General features: G+C 38.8%; 3 protein-coding genes across 7 annotated transcripts; 1 reads left to right on the forward strand and 2 right to left on the reverse strand.

Annotated features, from left to right (window-relative positions):
* Positions 1–1,542: 1,542 nt before the first annotated feature.
* LOC116609400 (complement component C6-like) lies at positions 1,543–3,584 on the reverse strand. Its single transcript, XM_048728674.1, has 2 exons — positions 3,401–3,584; positions 1,543–2,551 (listed from the first exon to the last, which is right to left on the reverse strand). The coding sequence occupies exons 1-2, from the start codon at positions 3,468–3,470 to the stop codon at positions 2,112–2,114; spliced, it is 510 nt and encodes a 169-aa protein (XP_048584631.1). The 5' UTR covers positions 3,471–3,584; the 3' UTR covers positions 1,543–2,111.
* A 2,155-nt stretch (positions 3,585–5,739) lies between these two features.
* On the forward strand, positions 5,740–17,921 carry LOC116609398 (putative protein TPRXL). 5 transcript variants are annotated; one of them, XM_032370228.2, is made up of 4 exons: positions 5,740–6,291; positions 7,628–7,707; positions 10,462–10,529; positions 15,815–17,921. In XM_032370228.2, the coding sequence occupies exons 1-4, from the start codon at positions 6,271–6,273 to the stop codon at positions 16,540–16,542; spliced, it is 897 nt and encodes a 298-aa protein (XP_032226119.2). In that variant the 5' UTR covers positions 5,740–6,270; the 3' UTR covers positions 16,543–17,921. The 5 variants fall into 5 exon arrangements, with proteins under 5 accessions (XP_032226119.2, XP_032226120.2, XP_048584628.1 ...); XM_032370229.2 differs by lacking the exon at positions 10,462–10,529 and having other exon boundaries at positions 5,743–6,291; XM_048728671.1 differs by lacking the exons at positions 5,740–6,291; positions 10,462–10,529 and adding an exon at positions 6,353–7,294.
* On the reverse strand, positions 17,891–23,413 carry LOC5501959 (MICOS complex subunit MIC60). The gene is made up of 8 exons (XM_032370227.2): positions 23,261–23,413; positions 23,040–23,098; positions 21,999–22,290; positions 21,178–21,517; positions 20,096–20,729; positions 19,669–19,873; positions 19,282–19,403; positions 17,891–18,808 (listed from the first exon to the last, which is right to left on the reverse strand). The coding sequence occupies exons 1-8, from the start codon at positions 23,333–23,335 to the stop codon at positions 18,103–18,105; spliced, it is 2,433 nt and encodes an 810-aa protein (XP_032226118.1). The 5' UTR covers positions 23,336–23,413; the 3' UTR covers positions 17,891–18,102.
* Positions 23,414–23,487: the final 74 nt, after the last annotated feature.

Here is a 23,487-nt window from a genome sequence, read left to right on the forward strand (position 1 = left end):
CACAAAACCCGCCTACTTGTCGAGTAATCGTATCGATCTTTTTCATATGCTTCCCATTACCCAGACAATAGGCTTAATGGGGCTCTTTAGAATAGCATATGCTATCTTCTTAATTTTAACAAAAAAATATATAGACAAGTCAGCCCATGAAGAAAATGTGAAATCTTTTAAGAAGCATGGCTGCGTTTTCATCGAGGGCGATTTTCGTGAAAGTATTGACATGAAGAGTGTATTCATTTTGTTAAATGTTGTAAGGCGCATATTTTTAATTTCTTGTGTAGTGTAGTGTAGTATAGTGTAGAATCAAATCATCGTCGAGTCGCATTCTGCCACGATCGGAATACTCCGTTTGATCTTCTAGATATATCCTGCCGTTTTCCCTATCCATTGCAATTTTTTGTTGATACAGTTTGATACGTAAGATATTCCAAGAGATCTTTAGAGTGTAGAAGTAACAATTCTGGTCTCCATTTTCCCATCTTTGTTCTTTTTCCCACCTGTCTTATTTCTGAACGTCACGGGTTTTTCGTCTTTTTTGCTTTATCATTTGCAAAAGACAATCCTTGACGCACGTAGAATGTACTTCCAATATCAACATCCCTTGTTGAACATTAGAACATGGGCTTTTAAGATGAAGGCAAATGATTTTTTCGCTTTCTTCTTGGAGACTCACAAAGTCTCATACTAAAGTAAAGTCCTTCACATAACTCATAGAGTAACGTTAAATACAAAATAACTACAAGGGCTTCAATCTCGAATCCTTCCATCCTTTTCTTGTCACATCCCCAAGTAGTAAATAAAAATATTCACATCAAGTGTGACTCTGAAGGAAAGTCATATTGCGATTTACACCTAACACCTAGAGCAACGAGTCTTACGACCGATAAAGCAGAAATTGTCGTGTTTAATGTATTTTTAATCGCCTAACACAGTGATTATGGTTACGTTGTATCCGCCTTTCTTTATCTTGCCGCAGGAGGTAGTTAAAAAGCTTATCTGAGGTCAAACTTTGATTATAGGACATGACTAGAAGTGTTCAAGCTAACGCTCAGCGTTGTTGACTATGCAAGTTAATATGTTTGTTATCCCTAACCGTGCATAATGCTACATGGTTTATAATCATTTTAGTACAGGGAAATCATTAGCAGTATCGACTAATCTTTTATTTATGAGTATTATCTTAAATTTTCTATTTTCCCCCATTTTTTTCTGCGTTATAGACGTTGTACTAAAGTGGAGTTTTATTTTTGTAGTAGGTACGTGTGTGTTAGGGGATTCTCTGAATGCTTTTGGTGAATCAAAAAAGAGAGCACATTAAGATCGAGAATATAACAGTTGGAAGAAGTAACCGTCTCCAAGCTCGGATAACTTCACATTTTCCACTGCCGCCCCTGTGTGTCTAGACAATTATTATGATTCACTAGGAAACAGCAGGGGAGGGGAGGTTCGTAGTACAGGTATGAGTCGGCATGCTATTAACGAGATTCGTGGCTACGACAAAAAGGTCAATATTTTTTTCCGTGAAAAAATAAGAAGACTAAGTTGAATAATAGCTCATTTATTCTTCTATGGTTAAGATAATCATACCCTTGGTACCAAAGCCTCCAGACGTCTCTTGTCCAGTGACGCTCAGCCAAAATGCCTGCTTCGCTAGTCACTGGCATTTTGGCTTAGCGTCACTGGACGAGAGAAGTCTGGTACCCAGGGTAAGATAATCAGTGTTGCTATTGCCTTTCTATTGACATGATTGAAATACGAAACAAAGATTGATTCCTTCGGTCTCAAGATCACTCATGAATATGGAGATAAAAAAATTGAACCGTTTCTTCGATTCTAACAACATAGTTTTGGTTTTAATAATTGGGAAATGGGGACTGTGATTATCACATTGATGTGGGAAAGGACAACGGACCCTTACAAATCTCTTTTAGTGCCAAATGTTTCTGCACACAGGATCTGTCATTAAAGGGAAATTTCAGCAACCTTTTTAGTTGTGAAATTAATTGGCAAGACAGTTCAGGTTGATCACAATTTTGTGAAAGGAGTAAACTCTTCTCTCTTCTTCATAGCCCTTCTTTCTCACTTCTCCCTCAACCAATTACTTTTCTTGTTCAGTATATACGTTTGTAAGTCCTACATGCGGCTTCTCTTTCGAATGGCGCGTCACTAGTAACTTCCAGTGAATTGTTTGCCACGAGTTCACAAACAAACGACCCTTCCAATTTATCAAGGTGAAAAGGCAAAGCAGAGCGAATATTTACCGCTGCGCACGCATCAAATTTAACGCACTCCGCTGCGCACTGATGCGCTCCTGTGACTGCAAGCACTTTAATGAAGCTCTCAGTCGGAATGATACAGTCTAAGTTTGTTAAAGCGAAGAAGACACCTCGAGTTTCCTGTGTCGTCTTACAGGGCTGAAGTCCGCACTCGCGCGTTTCGGTGCCTTGGAGTGACTCTGGTGTACACACGTCACCTTTCTGACAGATCTTGGTCCGCGAGGATCTACCACCATCACAAGACTTGCTGCATGGCGACCATTCGCTCCATGTCACTGGAGGATAGAGTAAAATTAAATAGGTCTTAGTTAGTGGCATTTATCTCTCAGTACCGGTCTTGGTTATTACTTGGCACTGATTTGGTTCAATGATGTAATTGATGTTAAAAACTCTATACGACAAATTGAATTACGGCTTTCGTCAAGCCGGGTCGGCCATTCCAAAGTTCATAGAGAGTTGCAGTAAGTAAGTAAAAAGAATTAATAAACCATACCAATATCTATTACCAAGAGACCATAACATCATGGTCATTTGCTATTACCAAGAATATGCTTAGAACATGCCGGGCTCAGATGGCAGCAAACTACTGTTTTTTTAGTGTGATGGGCTTTGATATGCAGAATCAAATTGTGTTCATAATAACAACATTACATATTATTGCTTTAAATCATTTGTGTAGTTGTCTTCCTAATAATTTACTTGGTATTATATTTTGATATGCACTAAAAATTTAAGAACATCGTTTATAACATTTTCAGCTGTAAAATGCTCTGAAAATAAGAACGGCCCAGAACTGAAAATAAGAGTGTAGTTATAATACAAATAAGAAACAATAATATTTAAGTTCGCTGTTATGAACACAATTTACTTCTGCATTTAAAAACTTATCACTCTAATAGAAAAAAAAAGTGCCTCGGGTCGTTCATCAGAATTAGATGAAATAACATGTTGAAAATTATTTTATAAAAAGGTTCTTATAAAAAAAAGAGTTCTTATTTTAACAGGAAAAATGTCCAAAACATCAAATTTTCCGTATTCCGATCATCTTACAGCTAGCGCCCGGCTATTTTTTGCATTGTTCTAAGGGTGGCCTCTTTACAAAGGTCGCGTAACATTAAGATTACCAGGCGAAGTTCGCGTGGGGTGACCTCTGTTCAGTATCGCCGAACCCAGCACAAATAACACCAAAAGCATTGTAGGGATAAACGCGCACTAGTTGACGAAGGCTTCAAAGGCAAGATTTAGGGAGGCTAGGCTTTGACTGCTGTCAGCAACTATCCTATGTAATAAGAGTTGTAGACATAAGAACTTAACGCGTCTGAGCTTTTTGATTTATTTGATATATGTCTTTCATATTTTGCTACACTTTGTAAGCAATGTTGACCCTACTCTCGCGCCATTTCCTGAATGGGCGACAGATTGTCACATTGCGTTTTGAACTGAAAAAAAAAAAAAAAAAAAAGACGTAGCATCATGCATTTAAAACAAAACGCGAAAACTATACTGAGACAATCTATTAAAAATGTAACATATAGTTTACTTGATATATGGCCAAATCTATAAAAAAAAACGAAGTTTGCAAAAACAGCGATACCTATGCTTTATCTATATTTCCTTGCTAGGATAAAGTAGTAATACGGTCAATAAGGCAATATCAAATTTGAATCGCACATAAACTGCACGAAATATACGAAAGGTCTTTGGTGGAAGCAAACGATATTGGCATTATCAGTGACTCTATTTACCAAGGCCCAGTACATCTTTTTCTGCTGACATTTTAGTCGGAAGACTATTGTTTCTCCGTCACTGGTTACATTCCCTAGCCAAGTTTTGATTGATATTGTTATATTCCATATTCGAGCTGCAACCCAAATATGGAATATGAGAGGAACGCAGTAGCTCGGTACGGGCTCCAAGAGGAACTGGGTACGAATCCAGGTCAGGTTATCTTGTGATTTTTCGGATGTGAAACTTGACTGGTAACATTATAATCTAGAAAACTATTAGCTTGAGCTCCTTTAAAAAGTAGATTATATAGTAAAACAGAATATATTCACTGACATCCATGTATTGATGTGGAGAATAAAAAGGCTTTAAAGTTTTGATATTGCTTACGTTTGATGTAAATGATAAACAGTCTCAGCGATCACGGTAGGTCGCATGGTTTGTTGCTAGCGAATTTCAGAAATTTGCGTAAATAGAAATTCGTGTTGAAATTTAAAAAATAATAATTGTAAAAAAAAAAAAGAACGCAAGGTAGTAAAGTTGGTTATTGTTTTATTGTGGCTTATTATCTCACAAAGTGTAGTGTTTAGTAGGATACTTAGTCTATTATCGCTTCAACAACAGTAAAAAATGGGACCGCTGACACCTCGGGCCGGACCATTTATTCCTCGTGACCCTGTGTATCCACCATTTTAGCTATCACAGGCGCTACACAGGGGGAGGTGCGCGCGCATTCCCTTTGGCGGCCAAAAGTGGGTCATTTCTTATGGCGAATCTTCAAATGCTAAGCTTTTTCCTGATAAAACCTATGACTGCGCACCCCCCCCCCCTCCCCCCTCAGTAAATCCTGGGTACGCGCCTGTATCACAAAGTGATGTGCATCTTTTTCTCTTTTTGTGGGGACGAAACCGACGACGCAAAACCCAGGCCCCAACTTGTAATACTTTATTTCTATATTTTGGAAGCAGAAGTTAAAACAGCCGAACCCCTCTACGAAAACCAGAACTCCATACAATTTGTCTAAATCTTAATAAGTACACCCTGTTGACCCTGGTCGTGCCTCACAATCCAAGATTTGCGCATCAGCACTTACGTCGCTTGCACAATTCAAAAGGTTAATCCAATTTTGTGTTGACCTTTTTTTTTTTCAACGCATGCTTTCATCATTTCTAATTTCACAGATTTACACAGCTTGCTTTTAGCGGCATAAAGCCAAAGAAAAATTTTAGGGAAAAGTTTCTTTTTTACCTCACCCCATGGAGATTGGTCTTATTTTCATTTTATTTTCTTTTTAAGGTCAAAAAGTAAACAAAAGAAAGAAAACAAAACAGAAATAATGACATTTCGTGTATTCCGAGAAAGCGCTTGCCTTATTCTTAATAAAAACGCCCTGTTTGAGTATTAATTGATTTTTTCATTTAAACCCTCACAGTTTGATCTATTTCAGTGTCAGACAACGGCATTGCAACTGTTCTCCAAAAACAACAACAAAAATCCAAGAAAAATGCATTTGAAATAATAGCTTAGCACCCAGTATCATAACCCATGCTTTCGTTTCATCTATATTCATGATATCGCGGCCTAGCTTCTCAAAACACAACTTTTTCATTGAGGTTAATGGAATAACGTATAGCACATTGTTATTAACGACTTAGATGTGTCCACCATGGCAATCTGTCAAGTATTAAAAGATGAAAAGGGACGTTCTGACGCACACCCGCTGTGCGTTAAGATTATTTTCCACTTGCGATTTGTGTGCCGTGATGTTGTCATGGTGCGCAGTTCCGTTTCAGAAAAACAGTGGGTCAGTACGCAGCTCTCACAAGCTGCAATTTGATTAGGCAAAGGAACAATATCCGCACCTCGACACAAAGAACGAGAAGAATAGAGACAAAAGAACTCCTTTGTGGAACAAAAATAATAGGAGACAAAGCAGCTGCGTACTTACTCAATCAGTTGCCATTTCCACAGTTACACCTGTCGTATACGGCACTGGAAAATACATTCGACAACTCTACTCAAACAAGCCGCTCTACCATTTTCCAATGTTTGATGATACCATGTTGAATTGATTTTGAAGAGACCTTAGAGAAGCTTATTGGAGTGTCTTGCAACAGTGGGAAATAGATTGGCTGTAAAAAAAAAAAAAAAAGATCGGATTCTCGGATAATAGACCGAAAGAATTGTATCAAAAGCGAACAATACCTGGGGGGTAACCGGGGGTTCTCTCAAGTCTGTTTACTTTTCATCTTCTTGGACGGGGCAGCGTATGATGAGATGTGTCCATAAGGTAAGGCTTCACAAGCTCTTTGACAACCCACTCGCTGCACTTAAGCCACATTATTTAACACAAATTATTAACAAAAAATAACACTTTAATTAGACACTTTTTGTACACAGCCCAGAGCTTGGTTTCTGGTAACAGGGATGTATTGCACGGCCAACCTCCTTCGTTGATATTAGCTATATTATGGAGTTAAATCAACACAAGGTTGAAGTTGTCTATGTTTCGCGGACGTTTTTGAGCATTCGCTCTTCACCAGAATCTATCTTTTTATAAGTCCTTTATCCATGCGGATTTTTTATATCTGTGACGCGAAGAAAACACTGTTATACTCAGATGTTAATTAAACTCTTCAAGTTCTCGAAAACATTAAGCAATCGTCCTGATAGGACCGAGTATCGTGTTCAACCATTTGACGAATGAATATTTAAACCATTTGACGAATGAATATTACAACCATTTGACGAATAAATATTTCAACCATTTGACGACTTAAACTTTCTGATTAACGGCGATGTTGGATTTAGCATGCTTTGGGTGTGGTTTTCCTAAAAGATATAGAAACACCTGCTTGACGAAAAATTTGTGAAACTGGACTGTGTGAATACCTTGTTTGCATTGCAACAAATTTCACCAAGGGTAAGACGACAAAGTAATTTGATTAGCTGTAATACAAAAGTAGCGGCATATGATATATAAATTAGAGGAGCGATTTTAATAACCCTTTCGGTCTCGATCATAACAACGAGCAAAATGACAACAAGGGTAAGGCACATCTAGTTGCACATCTTTTAGGGGTTTAGCCGCGTTGCGAAGTAGCTGCATCTCAGGTAGCGCGATTTCTGTATCCATGGTTACTTTTTATCCAAATGTTGTAATGGCACTTGGCGGGATTTCAATCACATGACTTAAGGGCGAAATGTGTGTCCATGTTTTTTTATCGATAACATAATTTTCATGAATTAGAGGTTTCTATCGCTTTTTGGGGTCCTTGAAATATATAAAAAAGGTATTAATATTAACATGCCTAATTCATGACATACAGGTCTTATTTTATTATTTATTTATTTATTATTTAGGTCGATTTTATTTTTTTGAAGTTTCTTGAAGCTCTGTTAATTAGAACCAAAATTTACAAACCTTTTAATATATCCGTAAGTATACATAACGAATGGACGCCACGATTAACGTCTTCACTGGACCTATACTATTTTGTTGTATACTTTTTTATTATTATCGAGGCATTTGTCAGAATTCTTGTTCATCTTATTTCTCGTGCTCGATAGTTTGCATAGAATAGTCATGGTAGAGAGCTCATTTTCGTGTCTTGTTTTCCTGAAAGCTTGAGCCAAGTAAGCATGCTGTTCGCCTTGATCTTCCTGCTACCGTGGGTGGAGTCGCAAGCGAAGAAAGGATACAAAGGTAAGACTCCCTCCCTGGCGTTCTATATAACAGCAGTCAAAGCGCAGTAACTCCTTCCGAAAGAAACCGTCATCAAAGAGATCAAATTCTTACTGAAAGTAAGTCTGTAATTAGGATGGTTTCTTGTTTACACTTTTCTCGACATCAGCCTCCATAAAAACGACTTCAATTCCTGGGGATACTTCAAAAGTAAGGCTCCCTGTCGATAACTCCAACTCTCACTTAAATATTACAGCCGTTAAGCACGGTAACTCCTTCCGAAACGTCATCAAAGAGATCCAAATTCGTACCGAAAGTAATTCTAAGAAGGGGTGTTTTTTGTTTCACATGTTTCTCTACTGAAGCTTTCATAAACCCAACTTCCATTAGGGACACCCTCTATAGCCTTTTTGTACATTTAAGAATGTTAGCCTGTAATTTAGGAAACAAAACGTTTTTACGCTAACAAGCAATGGTGGTTGCGCCAGTCATGTCAACTTGATAAATGACTAGCCTCTGTTTACTGAGGCGCGTACACAAGGGGGTGGGGGGTGCGCCCCCTTGGCGGCCAAAAAGTGGGCCATTTCCTATTACCTTATATCACTTAATTTTCGCGTCACTTTCATTTCGCGAATTTCGCGATTTTAAAAGATTCGCGAAAATGAAGTGACGTGAAAATTAAGTGTCGCGAAAATTAGGATGCGCGAAAATCAAGTGAGTACACAAGAAGCCTTCAGGGGAATATTGGCCGTTTAATAAGCTTTTGGAAACACCTTGTCTATTTAGTCATCTAATGTACATATAGTACCGTAAGGGGTTGAGTTGGACTTGTATTTACATAATTTTAAGAAACTAGATTCAGTCCACGCATCTTTTTGTTACAAATTGTTTCAGTTTTGCTTGATTTTATTATCCCAAAATCGCGAATTCGCGAAAACAAAATGATCTGGTTTTTACGAAAATAGGATAATCGCGAAAATAAAGTGTCACGAAATATCGCCATCTCAAAATCGCGAAATATTGGCGTCGCGAAAATTAAGTGTAATAAGGTAAGAAATGTTCAAATACTATGCTTGTTCCATATAATACAACTGAAATAATCGCAAATGAAAACTAATTATGTGTCTGAACGTGAGAATACACAATCCGACCGCGTGACGCGCCTTTTCCTATGCTTTCTCAAACACATTCCCGATTCATTTTTCGACACAGCACGGGCTAACGAGACATGGAGACGCTGGGCCTTTGTTTCATAGCTGTTGGACAAAACGGTTATTGAAAAAATAAGTAGTTTGAGAAGTGTCCAATAAACTCGTTAATTGGATTGGATTCAAGATCCCTCGATACTGTTACCAATTTGAAATTGAATCGATCCTTCGAAATCCAGCAAATAACATAAATTAACTCCATTTGCTAAATTATGATGCAGGGTAAGTTTTATTAAAGCCGCATTGTCACCAGTTTACTTCCGGAGGTCCGACGGAAACCTCAACCGTTAAAAGACAAAAGTATCTATTAAAACCCGAGATTAAACAGGCCATATGCTGTAAATTATCAATCACATCCTCAAAGAAACTTCCAATAAACACACTGCTTTCAATATTTTGAAATATTTTTCGCGTTTTCCGTTAAAAATCATCGGATATTTGTTATGTAATCGACCGGAAGTAAACTGGTGACAATGCGGCTTTAATCAAAGTGACCATTTTGAGTCACTTTGAAATATCATGTAAAAACTTATGTATTATTATTATTATATTATTTTTCTCGATTGATCGTCAAAATGCGCGAAGAGAGAAGGGTTTTATATATCCAAAAGCCCCCACACGAAAAATCTTTGTGTGTTGATTGTTAAACTGTTTTAGATCAAAACAGCATAGCCGCTTTTTTTGTTATAATTGAAAAATGGGCACATGGGCTTCCTGTGCCGTGGTATTGGATTACTTATAAACAGTCGCCAACGAAAAGGTTATTGATTATCGCCTTTTGGGCTTCCTGTGTTTTGGTATTGCATTAGTTATAATACCGCCATGTCGTAATAGTATTTTTGATTTTTGATTTAGTAACCTGTTTCAATAGCAAAAGTATGTTTCTAATTTAGAAGTTTTTTTTTTCTCCTTGTGTTGAATGAAAAAATCATTAAGCTGGGTCTGGCCGAGTTCCCCAAAAATCAATATAAAAAATATTAAATTAAATTTATTTGAGTTTTTCCTTCCCCAGTTTTTACGTTTGTTTTCGAAGTGCTGGGTGTAGTATGACTGGAATATTTTTTTTTGTCAGATTGGATACAAAGATAAACCTTTTAGGTTTATTTTCTAAAATTTGATTAAAAAAAACACAGGTTCCGCTTTGTCAGGGAGCCTTTATAAACTTTAATCACTTTCAGGTTTTAAGTATAACAACACCCCAGGCAGCAAGAGGTAATTCAATGAGTGAACACCTTATCACCACCGCAGAATTCACGAAAATGACTTTGTTCTATCAGCCTCTGTACACTACACAATTTGTTTATTTATTCCATGTCAAAAAAACGGAGGAAAATCATATTCCTTGATAAATTGGCACCTCTAAGATAAACTGTTTTGACAGATTGAGAAAACGTTTAGGGCGGTCATTATTAGCCGTCCGCTATTAGACTTTAAAGTGATGAATTGCCTCAAAAATTATTTAGCAGAAGCAATTTTAGTGTTGCCTTCGACCGAGACTCGAATACTTTTCATACTGACTATGTGACTAGAATCCCTTTCGTCCATGAAGTGCTTTTTTTCTGAACAGCATGTTGCGAGTTGTACCGGCAGCGATAATCTTCTTCTTTTACACAATACTCGGCTCAACTGCGAAAGGTACGTACGATATTGGATATTAAACGTTTTGATATACATGCTATGTTTATAGCCCATCCAAGTACATACTTACGTTTTCGTATTCCATACTACAGTGGATATAATTTTTTTCTTCATCACGCAATGAGCATTTTGCATAGTCTTATATATATATATATATATATGCTATTTATTTTATCAATTACAGGCCAGATTTATCAAAGTTATTACTTTCCCACTCTATGTTCAACGGGCATGCAATGCGTTTTGAGGGTAAATTTCTTTTTATAGTTTATCTTTTCTTATTTTGCCTTTTTCTCTCTATTTTCCATTTACTTATTCTCTATGACATATTTCTCATTTTTCTTTCTTTCTTTCTTTCTTTTTTCCTTCATATCGTATTGTGACATTCTGAAAACGCTAAACTTTAATTGCAGTTGACAAAAGTACTTCAATAACAAATCTATCATGTATTTTAAGATTTGGATTAAGCTTGTCGCGTGTATTGTTTAAGTTTGAGACGTTTGTAAGCATCCGGCGGCATCAATCATATAAAACCGATTTTGGCGGCAGCTGAACTTACACTTACTCTCCCCCTATTTCACGATTTTAAATTGTTTAAAGGGATATTTAAAGTACTGTTGATTTTTTCTTTTCCCTTATAAAGTATATTGTTATGACTCTTATGGGTGACAAATTAATCAATTAATCAACTGTTAATAGAAACCTTTTTTATATATTTGGCGAAATTTCGATGATTCTTTAGGTTTGTTCAGAAAGCATTTACGTCTCTAGATTCCAACAGGAGCGATACCTATGCAGCAGATCTAAGACTGGTATTTCCTCTTTCAACAGGATTTATAATCTGAGAACAATAAGCTTTGATGATTGAATGAGACGGGTATAAGCCTGTCAATGGCATAGAACTCAATAGGAAGATTTTGTATTTTCGAATTGTATTATGATTTTATCCGGTAAATAAACCCATATTTTTATTACTATTGGTCATTACACAAAGACGACATTCCCTCTACTAAATGAAAACCAAAAGGGAGCAAAAGGTACAGGTAGACCACAACGCAACCACCTCGAACCTGTTTGTTAGAAAACTCGGGCGATGAAATGCAAGCTAGCATTCAGAGTTTCTCTTTCTTTTATCACCAAGCATTATCATTTTATTTCTTGGACTTCATGTCGCAGGTTGCAGTTGCGGGAAATAAATTGCAAAAGAAAATATTATCGCTTAATTTTGAGATGATCCACGAGTGTTGTCTTTGGGTTGACATATACACCTAACGTGTTAAAAAAAAAAAACAAAAAAAAAAATAATAATATAATTCCAAGGCCGTCAACATAAAAGCAATATAATTCCAAGTTCTTCAATATTTAAAATTAATTAAATACTAAACATTGTTAGAAGAATATTGTGTATTTTAGGCGTCAAAAGGGTATTATTTGTCATCGCTTAGCACCTTGAGATTTAATTGGGAGGTTTTTATAGCAGTTATGAAATTTTGTTTATCCTAGCATGGCCATATCCGTACCATGCCTCTGTTTGACTAGGAGGTTGTTTCACAAGTTAGGATGTGTTTTATAATAGCTTGTCTGTGCCATCGATAATTTAAGTTATTTTAAAGTCGTCTATGAATTCTAGTAGTTTCTCTTTGGATCGCTTTTAGAGTATATAAGACCATTTCCATCTGAATGCGTTTCCAATTACGGTCTTGTGAAGTTGAAATGATTGTGCACTTCAAAAAACACAAATTAACTGTTTTTAATGATTGTGGACCGGAGTTGACAAAATTTAGGCTTTCTGAGCGTGGTACGCGGGATTGGTCTATGTTAAAAGCGCACTTAGATTAGCGATGACAGTAATATTTGCATTAATCGCCCAGAGAGGAACACTTTATTACCGACCGAGGGGGCAGCATTTGATCTCGTTTTGAAAATCGAGGAGTAAAATGGTCCTCTAGTAAAATTCGGAAGCCAAGAAACGCCAACGATGCCTCGCGTAACAAAGCTGCTCCTTGCGTGTGTACTTGCATGCTCGTTATGTCGAGATGCTGGTGAGTAGACATTTTTTGGAATATTCGTCGAATTTCTCTTGCACTTAATCCGGAATAGGTACACGAATAATGCGACGCAAAATAGTTAAATTCAAGTGGCCGAAAATAGTTAAATTCTGGAATAGTTAGATTCCGGAATAGGTACACGAATAATGCGACGCAAAATAGTTAAATTCAAGTGGCCGAAAATAGTTAAATTCTGGAATAGTTAGATTCTGGAATAGGTACACGAATAATGCAACGCAAAATAGTTAAATTCGAGTGGCCGACTCGGATTAAGAGAGCATGACGCAACGAAAAGGCAAATGCCGCATTATAAACGCATCAAATTCAATCGATATAATACTTAATCATGCAAACCAAAGGATTTTGCGAAAATAGCCTCCATTCCATGTAAAAAAAAACCAGCAACCTCAAACCCCCTTGGATAGCATATATACTATACGAGCGGGTTCGGAAAGTAAAACTGCCATTTCAAAGCGACATGTAACGTGTTCTTGTTTTTTTTTTTTTAGACAAATAATTAAATAATATGTTGCTCTACCAATACGCAATTAATCTAGCCGGATGAGACAGAAGAATGTGGTGAATTGAAAGAGCGACAGAAACAACAGAACATATAGAAAACGTTGTGGCAAACAGCAAAGCATCAAAAATTGCTCCAAGCGAAGAGGACACATTAATTTTGTCATACAGCTAATTATGAAAAGGCTGTTCATCTTAAGAGATATTTCCAATACAGTATTAGAAATAGACTCATAATTTACTCCCTTCCCGCGCATGTAGAGCATCTGGCGTCCGTTACAGTAGAATTCATATTGCACATATTGACTAAAAGTCTGGAAATATCTTTTTAGGTGGGCAATCTTTTCAAGATCAGTTGTAACAGTTGTCTTGGCTTTGTTCGATTGACTATCAATCAAAATACATCCCAATTCACGATCGTTTTTACTTCTCTGTTTATTCAGTTGTGATCTTTCAGAATGTCCGTGCTACCATGCTTGAGTATTGAGTAGTAGCGATGTAGCTCATCTCGGAAAGGTAGTTACCCCAAAATGGACATTTTCAATGCTAGAAATATCAAGTGACTCATTGTTTATTCCCTTCCCGCGCGTATAGAGTATCAAGTGTGTTACAGTAGATAGTTTGCTACAAAACAAGACATTTCTAACATTGTGTGACTTTTCCAGCACAAAGGCGGACAACACTTCTTAAGATCAGCTTTATGTTTATCAACATGTATGTGGAAAGTGTACTGCATGAAATATTTTTTTTTTTTTGTAATGACAAGGGGTTTGTTAATAATATAATAGAGCTTTCCTGTCCATTGTTTGTTATTAATAAACTGAGCACTTCCGTCCATAGTTTATCAGTAATAAACATAGCACTCCCGTCCATTGCTTGTTAGTAATAAACATAGCACTCCCGTCCATTGTTTGTTAGTAATTAACCGAGCACTCCCGTCCATTGTTTCTTATGAAGAAACAGAACACTCAGGACCGTAGCCAGGATTTTGGGTGGTTCGTTTTTTTTTCATTTCAGCGGACCAAATTTCCGGTATACCCCTCTCATCGCCTTATTACATTAGGCAATCTATCTTGTATTTAAAAATTTTATTAATAGGGTACTTTTTAACATATAGCGATAATAATAAAGATAATTATCTAAAATAATTTTATCATTTTAAGACATATTGATGTGCAGAGTATATCGTTATGTATTTTTGTTAACTCTGAGCGGACCTTCAAGCCGGGTAGGGGGGGGGGGGGTTCGTCCACCCCCTCCCGGTTACGGGCCTGACACTCCCGTGTTCATTGTTTTAGTTATAAACATAGCACTCCCGTCCATTATTTGTTATTTATAAACAGAACACTCTCTTCTATTGTTTGTTAGTAATAAACATAACACTCCCGTCCATTGTTGGTTAGTAATAAACATAGCACTCCCGTCCATTGTTTGTTAGTAATAAACATAACACTCCCGTCCATTGTTGGTTAGTAATAAACATAGCACTCCCGTCCATTGTTGGTTAGTAATAAACATAGCACTCCCGTCCATTGTTGGTTAGTAATAAACATAGCACTCCCGTCCATTGTTGGTTAGTAATAAACATAGCACTCCCGTCCATTGTTGGTTAGTAATAAACATAGCACTCCCGTCCATTGTTGGTTAGTAATAAACATAGCACTCCCGTCCATTGTTGGTTAGTAATATACATAGCACTCCCGTCCATTGTTGGTTAGTAATAAACATAGCACTCCCGTCCATTGTTGGTTAGTAATAAACATAGCACTCCCGTCCATTGTTGGTTAGTAATAAACATAGCACTCCTGCTATTATTTGTTAGTAATAAACATGACACTCTCGTCCATTGTTTGTTAGTAATAACATAGCACTCCTGCTATTATTTGTTAGTAATAAACATAACACTCTCGTCCATTGTTTGTTAGTATAACATAGCACTCCTGCTATTATTTGTTAGTAATAAACATGACACTCTCGTCCATTGTTTGTTAGTAATAACATAGCACTCCTGCTATTATTTGTTAGTAATAAACATAACACTCTCGTCCATTGTTTGTTAGTAATAACATAGCACTCCTGCTAACACTCTCGTCCTCGTCCATTGTTTGTTAGTATAACATAGCACTCCTGCTATTATTTGTTAGTAATAAACATGACACTCTCGTCCATTGTTTGTTAGTATAACATAGCACTCCTGCTATTATTTGTTAGTAATAAACATGACACTGTCGTCCTCGTCAATTGTTTGTTAGTAATAACATAGCACTCCTGCTATTATTTGTTAGTAATAAACATGACACTCTCATCCTCGTCAATTGTTTGTTAGTAATAACATAGCACTCCTGCTAACACTCTCGTCCTCGTCCATTGTTTGTTAGTATAACATAGCACTCCTGCTAACACTCTCGTCCTCGTCCATTGTTTGTTAGTATAACATAGCACTCCTGCTATTATTTGTTAGTAATAAACATGACACTCTCGTCAATTGTTTGTTAGTAATAACATAGCACTCCTGCTATTATTTGTTAGTAATAAACATAACACTCTCGTCCTCGTCCATTGTTTGTTAGTAATAACATAGCACTCCTGCTATTATTTGTTATTAATAAACATGACACTCTCGTCCTCGTCCATTGTTTGTTAGTAATAACATGACACTCTCGTCCATTGTTTGTTAGTCTACTTGTGATGAGTCGCATCCTTACTTCGCTTCAGGGACATGGAGCAGTTGGGGTTCGTGCGACGTGTCTTGTGGGACTGGGCAACAGTTCAGATCCTCGTGCAGCATGGACAGAGATCTGAAGAATTGTCCTCCAGGTAGAATTGCATATGATTCCCAGGCCTGCTCGCAGCCACCTTGCAGCACAGGGATGCTGGAGGCAACTTCGTATCTGTTGATAGCCTCATCGCCTTCTGCTTCTCTATCTTCACTTCGGCATATGACAATCCACGAGTCTGCTACGGTATCGTCATCAGCTACAGTATCGTCGACAGCATCTCCATCGATAGCACCATCTTCATCATTGTCATCAACTTTGTCAACATCATCATCATCAAAACCGTTATCCAGCGCTGTATTAGAAACCTCTTCAAATATTTCTCCATCACCATCTTTCGTGTCGCCCTCGTCAGTTACTGTCGATCAATTTTCATCGCGTTCTCCACCGCCGAGCAAAGAACCTAACAAACGAGAAGCCTTTCTCTCTGTGACTGAGAGCACAGCTTTGGTAGACTGTGTATTTAGGCAGTTACGAGTAGCGTCTATCCTGGAATGTGCGGGTATATGCCTACGAACTCCCGAGTGCAAGTCAGTGAACTTTAAAGCCACCACAAGCAAAGACGACGAGGAAAACTGTTTTATCAATTTCTCTTCCCATGCAGAATCTTCTGTAAGCTCCATTGAAGGTTACGTTTATATGTCGAAAGTAAGTTTAGGGGATTGAAAGGAGCTCGTCTTCCCTTTACTACAAGCGTCCAAGAAAGAACAAGTGAGCACGGCAAAATGTATTCCCAACGCGCGATTGATATTTATTACGAAAATCAACGCGTCATGTGTGTTTGCTTTGTAAGGGGAGTTATCAGTTGCGCTGTTGGGGTGTGGGACTCGGATTACTGAAGTGGAATATGTTTGTCAACAGGGTCTTTGTTTGTATATTGCGGATGTGTATATTGAGGATCGAGAGTTACAGTAGAAGTGACGGGGTGTAAAAAAAAAAAAGTTAACTTGTAAATTTAAATTAATTAACAACTTTTGTTTCGAGCGAGAAGGGAAGCCCTTCGTTCCTTCCCAGATATTAAGTGTATGAAGCCAGAATAATTGCTTGTGATCCAGTCGTGTTTATTGGAAAAAAGCGACGTTTTTGCTCAGCTACCGACAGGGTTCGGTAAAAGCCTGCTGGTATTCCAAATATTGCCACTTCATTTCCAAGAACCCCCAAAACTGGCAACCCGAATCTTCCCGAGAACCCTGTCGTTGTGGTTGTTTGACGGCTGAAGTCGATCGTCCAATAGCAAGCAAATAAGCTCCAAGATCTTGGAGATCAGATCTATATTGAGAAGAATTCTTTCTTGAGTTTAATTAAATTTACAAGTGAAAATTCGTGTGTACTGAACAAAAAGAAACATAATTATTTCTGACGTTCCATTTTGTTACATCGAAAAAAAGAAACTTTTTTGATTCCGTCCGAAAAATTTTGATTTCATCTTCTGTCAGTTTTTAATTCCGACTTCTGCTGGTATCACGGCATCACGCCCCAGAACTAGTCTTATTAGGAAACTTTTTCAGCGGTATTTTCCGGGCAGCGTTTTCGTGGCCGAGAAAAAAAAAAAAAAAAAAAAAAACAGATCACGCCCCAGAACTAGTCTTATTAGGAAACTTTTTCAGCGGTAATTTTCCGGGCAGGGTTTTCGTGGCCGAGAAAAAAAGCGCTAGATCATTGAGCATGCATTTGGAACGGTACAGGAAAAGAACGTCGTCTAAACTATATTTAAATTGATGACTATCTCTGCATATAATGCATCATTGGAATTCGAGGCGTTGACTCTATAAGCATGGGTTTTTTATGCTTGGCCAATGTTTTTAGGACTCGACATGGACTTTGTTATCTCACCTCCATCACTTCATAGCGATTAACTTGGCCAGGGTTTATACATATTCCTCTTCAATAGGTAATAATCAAAATCTGCAGAACTTTCAAGTGCGCGAAAATCACTGCTTGTGTAAATATTCATATTTAGAGTAACGCCGCGCTCGTGTGTATTATAATCAATACAATTACCCACACAATTTAATACAGTGAATAAACCAACTTTATCACGCAAATTATTGTTATTTTTAATTCCGTTGTAATATCTAACTGTTGCTGTTAGAACGCAAGGGCGTTATTTCACCACTGTGTGAACTCTTTACCACGTAAGTTATGTCGACATGGCATTACCCGGGTGCTCTTAGAATCTGTCCCCTGCTGGTAGAGTAACAAGGATTGTACCAGCGCGTGCTAATATCACTCCGTGGCACCCATAGCTGCGGCTGCCGCGTACGAAGAGAGTAGCCTTACCGCCTGTCGAGTCTCGAGGAGAATCCTGGTCTCTTTCAGCCAATCATAAGCCAGTTTACGAGCCTCACCCGTCAGCTGATTGACCAATCGCGCGCCGAGTTCTAAGTCCCCTCTCTTAATGTAATAATCCGCGCGAGCAAGCAGCCCAAAAGTGTCTAACTCCTCCGCGTCCACAAGTTCACCGTCCGTGCGAGGGTCGAACTTATCAAAGATGAAGAAGGATTGGAGGTAAGAGAGTAGGAATGTCCATGGCCCCGCAGAATCCTCCCCGACCATCGCGACACGTCGGCACTGGCGCCTGACCTGGTTAAACCGTGCGGTCAGGTTATCCTCGTTGTACACGCCCTTCTGTAACGCCTCAGGGGGGATAGCCTCCAGCACTGTGTTGACGACCGGGTCTTCGGGTGAGCAATCATACACGGCACTCACTTCGTGGTTTAGAGGTCTCCGTTTCTGATAGCCTCGGTCTATAGCTGATGTAAGGGCTTGACATGCTAGCCATAGCTCCTGTGATCGTTTGTTGGTTTTCTCGATCTCGGCGCGTCCATCAATGGCGGATTCAACTCCCCGTAGACGCGAAAAGGCTGCTGTGAGCTTTGCGTTGAAAGCTTGGTGTTCTTCGTTCGATTTCTTTTCAAGTTCTTCTCTGTGTCTGGAACACGGTAATGAAAAGAAAAGAAAAACACACACAACTACATTGGTATGGGAAATCGATTTCTACATTTATACCTCTAATATGCGGCCTCTTCCATTAGCTGCCGCGTCATCACTTTTCAGTCACAAATGTATTATTCATTGTAACAACTATTTCTTTTACTTTAATTAAAGTAAACAAGTTTGACGTTAAAGTAGCAAAACAGCTACTTTGCAGCGACTCTTAATGAAAGGATACCATCAGCTTCACCGCTATTATTCTGAACCTCTATTGAGCGGCTAGTCTTTATTATAAGTGACCACTTAACTCGGTCCCGAGGTGGCCGCTAAAATATATAGTTGAATTTAAAATAAGGAAGTCACTCGGGGGTTGTGAGAAAAAATACGGAAAGATTGGAGCTTAACCCCTTGTGTGCCATTTTCGCCCTGGTCACGATCAAGTGTCTCTCTATCGGCAGGTCAGGTGTTTACCTTTCTTGAAGCTCTGCTGCTTGCACCCTTAGCACCTCCGCCAGGTGGTCACTATACGCCGCTGCCTGTCGACGAAGTTGTTGCCGAACATCGCTCTCAAACACTGCAGCCATCTCCGACTCCTGAACCACAACAAGGTAGTGATTTTTCGTGATAGAAACGAACCAATCAGACCAGAGCAATTAAAAAGCACTGACTATATGTCTATGAACTGTAACTATCACTTCATCGGACTTTCTATGTATGTCAGTAAACAGATGAGCGTGTCGCAACTAGCACTTGGTAGAATCGTTTCGCATAACAAAGTGAAGGACATTCAAGTGTCTTTAGAAAGGATTCTGTGGTTTTATTGGGGTGTCGACTGACAAACCCCTATAGATAACTCACCTTTTTCCTGAGAGCAACGTCCATCTCGGCCATCATCTTGTCCTTCTCCTGCTTCAGCCTAATGTCCGCTAATTTGTTGTCCTCTTCCCTCTGGACACTCAGGATCTGCTGCAGTCTTTTCTGCTCCTCCTGTCTGTGTTTGGCGAGTTCTTGCTTTAGATGCTCCAGTCGTTTGCGGGCATAGGCTAGTAACACTGTTTCTGTCCTGAAAAAAAAAATAAAAAGGTACACAAGGCACTTTTAGGGGATTATACCATCATTTCCAATGGGCCATTGTTCACTCAATAGCGCATCTACTCTCCTTTCACAGAGACCACAACATACCACTTCAATCCTGTATTGATTTAATTCACTGTTTCCACAAAGTTAATACAGACCATCTAGCTTATCTCTCTAGATATCCCTTCTATATGTATACAATACATACCTGGCCATCTCTTGACTCCCCCCCTTTGCTTTCTGCTCCTTGTCAGACATAGCAGCACCAGGCATGACTTCTTCCAGTTCCTTCCTAAGCACCGCTCTGCTCTCATCAAAAAACTTCTGATACTCTCCTAGCACCATGTCCTGTGCCTTAGCCTTCTGTAACTCTGCCGTGGCATTCAGGACACCATAACTGACCTTTGCAGCCTCTTCAGATGCTCTCACCCCAGCTTCCTTGGCTCCAGCTGTTTCTGCTTCTTTGATAAGGATATGGAACTTCTCAACCTCTTCGTTGACTTTTACCTGAGCTTCTTGAGCACCAGTGATGGCATCCTCTGCTTCTTTCTGGGAAGACAGGATAGTTTTGCTCAAGTCCTTCATGCTTACAACCTCGACATCTTCCAGTGCATGCTTTAGTTGGTCTGTATGGTGCAAGACAGCCTCGGTTGCCTTGTGTTGGGCAGCAATAGCTTCCTGTCCCCTTTTCCGTAGGGTCTGAAGGCCTTCTTGGATAAGGACTTCCATGGCGGTTTGCTCTACCATGGATTCTACCTCATGGTCTGTGAGACCGGTATCTATTGGCTTGGAAAGGGTGACATCTTCTTTGCTTAGTTCCTTAGATGGGGTTGGTCCGTGACCTAACAAATAGACATAATCATTAGAAATGAAAGGACAGAGATCCAACACAGTGAGGACTTCTCTAAGTGTTATCTAAGTGTTTTGCAAACTGTCAGCATTTGCTTAACTGCATTCTAGCTTTGGTCAATCAGATGTAAAGGTATACAGTATGGTCATAGTATATTGCACATAACATTCTCAGGTTTGCATATATAGCAAATATAATCATAGAAATGAGTAAAAACTCTCTAATCAACCGAGGACCACAGGACCAGTCAATTAGCTTGATTTTATAGCGCCAAGCAGCTAAGAGCTTTTTCTACTCCACTTGGATGGGAAACCATACTTTTTGCAAGGGTACTCCACTGCTGAGCTGAATTCAAACTCACAACTTTTTAAACAATTTCCACTACCAGTGGAGCATCTAGTCATGCAAATACAATCATACAGAGTTCGAAATGTTTATACCTGGTAGCAATTGTGTTGATGTGACTTCAACAACTTGTTCTCTCTGTGCGTCTTTGGACTTATCTGTCTTACTTCTTGCAATGTCCAAATCAGCAGATGAAACCCCTGCATGGTCAAATGCGCTCACAGTAGCTGATGGATCACGCAGGGCAGGGGCCTTCTTGAGGTCCAGATTTGGTGCAGGAGGGGGAGGGGTAGGGATAGCAATAGGTTTCATATGCTCAACCTCCTCCTCAACAACTTTTGCAATGTCAAGGTCCAAGGAAGATACATAGGCTTGATCAAGGGAGGACAGGGGAGCAGTCTGCTTTCCTTCTTTCCCTGTGACTTTTACTGCATCCTAAAAGGCAATGGTTCAGAAAGGGAAACAAACCCACACAGGGTTGAAATGAAAGGGAATGAACAGAGCTTTGTCTGCATTTGTGAGCAAAGGAGCCCCACCCCTGTTGCTGCTATGTTAGTGATGGCAATATTTTTGGCATTCCCAAAGAAATCTAGAGTGATTCAACTGTATCACTTCTAATCTAAGAAACTTGTTGAGCTATAGCAAACTATGTATATACATAATGGTGTGCACACAAAAGTATATAGCAAATAGCAGCTGGTATGGTAAAAACCATTGCACTTTGAGGCAAATTGAAAAACCTGCAGGTTTTTACTGAATTATGTACTATATGATGACTCTTTTATATCAAAATCACATATAACTACAGTGTATTCTTATTTAATGGCTGATGGCCCTTGAAACATGATAAGTCATGCACTGTTAGGTGGTTCAACATTAATCAAAATAGTTGTATACTACTGTAAGCAGTGTGTACCTTGGTTGCTGGAGAAGGTTTAATGTCTGTGGGTTTCTTGATATCAATAATTGGCTTCATTGGACCAGTCTCTGCTTTTGAGAACTTCTCTTCTTCGTATGTGCTAATGTCACTGTTATTGTTATTGGTTACAGGACCAAGAGCTAAATTGAAAGTCTCAATAATTGGCAGGCTTTTGTTGACATAGTTTCTGAAATCTGCATTGTAGTTGTAGAGGGCAGCACCGCCAACTAATCCACCACCACACAGCAGTGTAATCCCTGTGGCTATTTTCAAGCCTGAGGAATTTGACCTTCAATAGAAATGCCATAATCAATCAGTGTATCTGTGCTGATGAGCATTGAGAGGAGTGGTAAACACAAACTAAGGATTGATTCAAAGGTGACTGAAGTCACAAAACAAAAACAGCTTATCTTAATTGGATAGCCATAGTGATCAAGAAATGCCCAAATACAGTACTCTCTAACAGTGTAGACACCTTTTCCAAATACCAACAAAGCATTCTTCTATAAGCTGAACACTATTTTCAAACTCATCAAACATTGAATTTTTACAGAAGTTCTGTCTGAACTGTCTGGCCCTGAACTAAACAGACACAAGCCCAACCCACCTTCAGGAGATAAAATAAATTCAAAGCCCCTACCCCTCAGTATCCAATTTGTACAACTAAAAATAATAATACCCAAGACAACGAGCCATCTGGAATGAGCACTTAACCTTCAAAGCTTTGTCAGTATAATATGACAAGGCACAGAGGCTTGGTATTTTCTGTTCATTATTAATTTTTTACATGACCCTGTGCTTACACCAACCCCTCCATCTCCCCCCTCCCCTAACATACTAGGAAACAGCTATACCTGCTTATTTTTCAAGGCCACATCTATGATACAACAATGGCTGTGCCCTGAGTATGTATAGTGTTACCTCGCCTAACAAAACTATAACGTAGTAGTACGCAGTAGTACTAATAGCAGCATGACACTGACATAGCAAGGCAAAACAAGAAAACAGCTGGGTTATCTGGGTTTTTATTACACTTACTTTTTAGGTGTGGTGGATGAAGACGCAAATTTCTTTATGTTCAGAGAAGCATTGGTGGGCTTAAATTAGGACATAAAAACAAGTTAGAGTACAAAGAGAAACAATAAGAAACAATTTCTAGACGTCCGTCGACGGATTTGATGATGCAACTTCAAGATGCGATGTAAGGATAACCAATTCAAAGAAACAAACTAGATTTAAGAGATTTATATGCAGAATACCTTATAACCAGCTAGTGGCTTATAGGCATGTTTCAGTCCCGTTAAATGCGCCGGTTTTCCCCTAACACGAAACATTTTACACGTCGCGTGAAAAGCCGCACATCCAAGATGGCGGCGGACAGTCGAGGGCTAGTCACCAGTCTTCTTCTATCTCAAAAAGGGTCGGGAGGGAAGAACAATATATTTTGTTAAAAAATACATTGATCCAAAAACAAGATGAAAAGGTA

This window comes from Nematostella vectensis, chromosome 6 (assembly GCF_932526225.1).
Source record: "Nematostella vectensis chromosome 6, jaNemVect1.1, whole genome shotgun sequence".
Taxonomy (NCBI): Eukaryota; Metazoa; Cnidaria; class Anthozoa; order Actiniaria; family Edwardsiidae; genus Nematostella; species Nematostella vectensis.

Coding starts and splice junctions, on each gene's coding strand:
- LOC116609400 (XM_048728674.1), bottom strand. CDS start 3,470: ATGCTTTTGGTGTTATTTGTGCTGGGTTCGGCGATACTGAACAGAGGT. Junction 2,552..3,400: donor CCCCACGCGAACTTCGCCTG/GTAATCTTAATG, acceptor TCTATCCTCCAG/TGACATGGAGCGAATGGTCG.
- LOC116609398 (XM_032370228.2), top strand. CDS start 6,271: ATGATGAGATGTGTCCATAAG. Junction 7,708..10,461: donor AGCGAAGAAAGGATACAAAG/GTAAGACTCCCT, acceptor TTTTCTGAACAG/CATGTTGCGAGTTGTACCGG. Junction 10,530..15,814: donor ACTCGGCTCAACTGCGAAAG/GTACGTACGATA, acceptor ACTTCGCTTCAG/GGACATGGAGCAGTTGGGGT.
- LOC5501959 (XM_032370227.2), bottom strand. CDS start 23,335: ATGTTTCGTGTTAGGGGAAAACCGGCGCATTTAACGGGACTGAAACAT. Junction 19,404..19,668: donor ACGTTGCTCTCAGGAAAAAG/GTGAGTTATCTA, acceptor GTTGTGGTTCAG/GAGTCGGAGATGGCTGCAGT. Junction 18,809..19,281: donor GCAGCAGAGCTTCAAGAAAG/GTAAACACCTGA, acceptor ACCGTGTTCCAG/ACACAGAGAAGAACTTGAAA.